Raw genomic sequence first — 6,000 nt, forward strand, 5'->3', positions numbered from 1 at the left:
ATATATAACTTTTTCCCCACCCATGGCAGTCCGTCCTTGATTGTGCACATGTGTCTATTTTTCTGGAACCATTCGTTTCCAAAGTTTGCCGGAATTTGATTCCAGTTTGGCTACCCAACTGCAGCTTTAATTTAGCTTGGGCTCTGGTGGTTACTGGCGCTGCCAGTTGTGGTTCTGCCATAAGTGGTTTAAAATTGGTGGCTTGTGGGCTGTTATATTGGGGCATGTGTGATAGTGCATCAGCGAAGATCTCCCCCCCCCCAGGAAGTGCTTGAGCATAAAGTGGAATTGGGACATGCCAAGTGATCATGCCCAACAAGACAGACACATACAGCAATCTTACACTAAAAGAATTATGCAATCCAAAAGACAGATTCCTACAGTGGAGACAATTTTGCAGTGTCCAAAAAAAGGGAAGTGAGGGCAGGCAAACCACTTACATGTCCCACGAGGTCATCTGCTTTCTCTCCCTACAGATCCGATCCCACAGCACCTGCACGTGATGGAGCGAGACAAACCTCCTAGCTGCACTTTGCACAAAGAATCCAGATGGTACATGACTGCACACGGTGCCATGAGATTCACACCAAACAGCTGATAGGTGCAACGGAGCTTACGCGCTAAACAGCTGATAGACGCGACTTTTGAATTTCGTCTGGAGACTGACTTCCGTATATATGCTGATATCAATGTGACTTTTTGCGAGCTTTTTATGAGCACGCTATATGCACATGCCATACTGTAATCGTTTTAACTGTTATGTAAGTGTATGCACATCTCCCTTGTCATTTAGCCCTTTGCTCTGATGATGTCAGTTTGTTGACGAAAGCTTAGCAATAAAGCTTTTCTTATATCCTGGAGCTCACATTTCATTTTATATATGTGTGTGTGTGTGTGTGTGTGTATGACTGGCTGCCTCTGTGCCTTGACCCTCGATCGGATCATTGGTCCGCTCATTAGCATTGGCCGTGTTGTTCTTAAAAGGGCCAATTCTAAAGTTGCTCTCCCCCCTCTAGTTGTTATTGTTCTCTTGATGTGTATGCAAGCGCCTGGGGATTGGCTGTCAGATTGCTCCTGTTCATCTCTCCCCACCCCCTTCATCTTAATTTGCCTCAGTGTTTCCAAACTGCCTAGCGTGTGTGTTTTGGGTGTCGTTCCCTTATTTGCCAATCCCGTTACTTCCCTTACAAGTGTGTAAACCGCTGGGGATTGGCTGTCCCGTTGTTCTTCTCTCTTACTCTCCCCTTATCCCACTATCAGGTGCACCCCTGTATGTGTTAAAGGGTTGCTTGTCAAGCATGTCTTTGGAATCACTCCTCCTCCTCCTCTGCTTGCCAACCTGGTTATTTCAATACACACGTGGGAGCGCCCACACATTTGGCCACATTTGGATCAGGGCTCTTCCCTTCTTTCTGGTATGTGTGCGTACATGACGGGGGTGGCCATCCAGTGGTTCTTGCTAGTTATCCTCCTCCCCTCATCTTAACTGAGCTAGGCTGTTTGGCAACACACAGGCAAGTTAAGATGAAGGGAGTAGGGAGAAATGAACAGGAGCAATCTGACAGCCAACCCCCAGGCACTCGCATATGCATCAAGAAAACAATAACTAGAGGGGAGAGCAACTTTAGAAACATCCCCTTAAAGAACACGGCAGATGCTAATGAGCGGACCAATGACCTGATCGAGAGTCAAGGCGCAGAGGCAGCCAGTCACATAAAAACAGACTTCTGGATCCAGCATTTTATACTCTGACGATGTTGGCAGTATGGCCGACAAAAGCTTAGTACTTTTGTAGATTAAACAGCTTTCTTTATGATTTTATCCTGGTGATCGTTTTTTATCTATTCCATGTATACACACACACACACACACACACACACACACATACATATATATATTTTCTGAGATTTTCACGGGTGTTTGTATATAGGTCTTTTGTCAGAATCCAATTATATTTCATCTTTAATCATCAAATATAGAAAACCCCAATTCTGCCTTCTCTGGATTCTGCCATAAGAGGGAGAGAAGGGGGAGAACAAAGGGGCTTTATGGCCCTCACTTCCTTCAGTATGAAGGAATGTGTTTATTGCAACCTCAAAGAGTGTGAATGTAAATAGCACCAAAGAACCTTACCATGACAAAGGGGCTATTTACCTTTCATGTAGTTTATTTGAAGTCTCCATCCAGAAGGACGGAAGAAAGCACCAAAGGGGTGGAATTGTGATGCCTGAAACTATCACTGGAAGGGGGGGTGATTGGGTGGGACTGCTGGTGAACCCCTTAAAACCTTGAATGGGAGAGCTTGGACCCCAAGTCCTGTCTAGCCCGCCTGCAACCACTTCTTCTTAATAAAGGATTCCTGTTGGAAGAATTATTCCAAGAGTTCTGTCTTCTTAAGATGCAAAGTGGGGTGGAATTGTGAAGGCCAGACTCTTCATACAGTCCATTTGTGAAGTCCATATTTTTTATTGTGGTGTAATTATGATTTGCTAACTTCACTTCATCTGCCAGTTTTTTCTGCAGTTCTTTGCAATTTGAAAATAGGCAATTTAACAATGCCATGATTCCCAAAAATGTAGTACTTTCTACAAACTATCTACAGTAATATATGTGTTGTTAGTTGCGAAATCGTGTCCGACCCATCGCGACCCCATGGACAACATTCCTCCTGGCCTTCCTGTCCTCTACCATCTTCTGGAATCCATTTAAGCTCACACCTACTGCTTCAGTGACTCCATCCAGCCACTTCATTCTCTGTTATCCCCTTCTTCTATTGCTCTCAATCTTTCCCAGCATTAGGCTCTCCAGTGAGTCCTTCCTTTTCATTAGGTGGCCAAAGTACTTGAGTTTCAACTTCAGGATCTGGCCTTCTAAAGAGCAGTCGGGGTTGATCTCTTCTAGGACTGACCGGTTTGATTGCCTTGCAGTTCAGGGGACTCACAGGAGTCTTCTCCAGTACCATAGTTCAAAGGCCTCAATTCTTTTGTGCTCAGCCTTTCTTATGGTCCAACTTTCATAGCCATACATGGCAACTGGGAAAACAATGGCCTTGACTATACATACATTTGTTGGCAGGGTGATATCTCTGCTTTTTAGTATGCTGTCTAGATTTGCCATAGCTTTCCTCCCCAGGAGCAAGCATCTTTTAATTCCTTGGTTGCCAGCAATTGAAAGGTCCGGATGCCATGATCTTGATTTTCTTAATGTTGAGTTTCAAGCCAACTTTTGTACTCTCTTTCTTCACCTGCATTAAGAGGCTCTTTAGTTCCTCTTCACTTTCTGCCATTAGAGTAGTATCATCTGCATATTTTAGGTTGTTGATATTTCTCCCGGCAATCTTAATTCCAACTTTTGATTCATCTAGCCCTGCTTTTCTCATGATGTGCTCTGCATATAAGTTAAATAGGCAGGGCGATAGAATACAGTTTTGCCGGACTCCTTTCCCAATTTTGAGCCAATCAGTGGTTCCGTGTCCGGTTCTCACTGTTGCTTTTTGACCCGCATATAGGTTTCTCAAGAGACAAATAAGATGGTCTGGTACTCCCATCTCTCTAAAATAAAAGCAAGGAAACACAACATTATAGAATGCTTTTGTAAATGCTGACTAGCATTTCTACGGTTTCAAGGAAAATGCAAACAAACTTTATCTTTGCAAAGTACTGTACTTACAAACACAATAGTATGCAAAGTACAGTATAGTACTTAAAAAGCAGAGCAGTTCCCAAAGTGTTTACAAACCAACAGTACAGTACTATAGAGTAACAAAAAAGAATATTTTAAAATATTTACAGAAGTAATTCTAGCTTTCTAGTCCTCAAACCCAGGCAGCACCAAAAAAATAAAAACAAATGGTCGGAGCCAGCTGCAAAAATCATTGGATCTTGTTTGGTCATGTGACCAAGGACAAAAACCAACAAACTCTTCCAGATTCATGAAATTGCATTTATAACCTGAACAGCACAGGCAAGTCACAGAGTTAAAATGACCACCGCTTGTAGAAGTGACTGGATTCAAGTCACTGGCTAAAGAGGCCTCTTTTTGGTTGCAATTTTGAATTTCTAACATAAGTACCCTATCTGAATAAATTGTTTTTTTTTGTGAAAACTTGCTAAATAGATGAGGAACTCATCAAATTTGGGGGATGGATGGAGAACTCATCAAATTTGCAGACAACACCAAGCTGGCAGGAATAGCCAACACTCCAGAAGACAGGCTTAAGATACAGGAGGACCTGGACAGACTTGAACACTGGGCGCTATCTAACAAAATGAAATTCAGTGGTGAAAAAAGTAAGGTTCTATATTTAGGCAAGAAAAAACAAATGTACAGGTATAGTATAGGGGGTACCTTGCTCAATAGTAGTAACTGTGAGAGGGATTTTGGAGTCCTAGTGGACAATCATTTAAATATGAACCAGTGTGCTGCAGCTGCCAAAAAAACCAACACAGTGCTAGGCTGCCTTAACAGAGGGATAGAGTCAAGATCACGTGAAGTCTTAATACCACTTCACAATGCCTTGGTAAGGCCACATTTGGAATACTGCATTCAGTTTTGGTCATCACAATGTAAAAAAGATGTTGAGGCTCTAGCAAGAATACAGAGAAGATGTCAGAATCCAATTATATTTCATCTTTAAATTATCAAATATAGAAACTCCCAATTCTGCCTTCTCTGGATTCTGTCATAAGAGGGAGAGAAGGGGGAGAACAAAGGGGCTTTATGGCCCTCACTTCCTTCTTTACACTTCAAAGAGCTGAATGCTGAATGTGTGTTTATTGTAACCTCGAAGCGTTAACATACCAAAGGAGGGAAGTTGCCTTTCATGTAGTTATCTGAAGTCTCCATCCAGACGGAAGAAAGAAGAAAGGGAGTGGAATTGTGATACTTGAAACTATCACTGGAAGGGGGGTTGATTGGGTGGGACTACTGGGGAACCCCTTAAAACCTTGAATGGGAGAGCTTGGACCCCAAGTCCTGTCTAGCATGCCTGCAACCATTTTCTCTTAATAAAGGATTCCTGTTGGAAGAATTATTCCAAGAGTTCTGTCTTCTTAAGATGCAAAGTGGGGTGGGTCCTTACAGAAGAGCAACAAAGATGATTAGGGGACTGGAGGCTAAAACATATAAGGAATGGTTGCTGGAATTAGGTATGTCTAGTTTAATGAAGAGAAGGACGAGGGGGGACATGATAGCAATGTTCCAATATCTTAGGGGCTGCCAGAAAGAAGTGGGAGTCAAGCTATCTTCCAAAGCGCCTGAAGGCAGGACAAGAAGCAATAGATGGAAACTAATCAAGGAGAGAAGAAACCTAGAACTAAGCAGAAACTTCCTGACAGTTAGAACAATTAACCAGAGTAACAACCTGCCTCCAGAAGCGGTGAATGCTCCAATGCTGGAAGTTTTTAAGAAGAGACTGGACAGCCATTTGTCCAAAATGGTATAGGGTTTCCTGCCTGAGCAGGGGGTTGGACTATATGACCTCCAAGGTCCCTTCCAATTTTATTATTACTATTACTATTGTTGTTATATTATTATTATTATTATTATTATTATTATTATTGATCATCGCAAAGTCAGCCAGATGTTCAGACCGGATTTGACATTTTGTCTACCTATCGAGTCCTTACCCAGGACCTGGGATAGGCAGATGTGGATGTTTGATGGTATTACAGGTATCGTCGCAGGATGGAAGCAGTTCCTAGTAAGGCTGCCTTTTGCAATTGATTAATGGCAAATTTGTCAATGCCAATAGTGTTCAAGTGGTGCTCCACTTGTTTTGGGATTGCACCCAAGGCGCATATGACTATTGGTACTACCCTTCCTTGCTTTTGCCACAGTCTTTCTATTTCTATTTGTAGGTCTTTGTATTTTGTTATCTTCTCCAGCTCTTTCTCATCTATTCTGCTGTCTCCAGGCACTGCCACATCCACTATCCAGACTTTTTTGTCTTTCTTATCAACAATTGTTAAGTCTGGGGGGGTGTATTATTATTATTATTAT

General features: G+C 42.4%; 1 protein-coding gene across 1 annotated transcript in view; it reads left to right on the forward strand.

Annotated features, from left to right (window-relative positions):
* LOC120297276 (brorin-like) overlaps positions 1-853 on the forward strand; it is a 241,602-nt gene extending 240,749 nt beyond the window's left edge. Inside the window, exon 4 of the mRNA XM_039319716.1 lies at positions 477-853. Coding sequence (XP_039175650.1) covers positions 477-598 — 122 coding nt within the window. The 3' untranslated portion in view covers positions 599-853. The remainder of the gene's footprint in view (positions 1-476) is intronic.
* Positions 854-6,000: the final 5,147 nt, after the last annotated feature.

The sequence above is a fragment of the Crotalus tigris genome, unplaced genomic scaffold (genome assembly GCF_016545835.1).
Source record: "Crotalus tigris isolate CLP2741 ecotype Arizona unplaced genomic scaffold, ASM1654583v1 scf7180000023612.410070, whole genome shotgun sequence".
NCBI classification, from domain to species: Eukaryota; Metazoa; Chordata; class Lepidosauria; order Squamata; family Viperidae; genus Crotalus; species Crotalus tigris.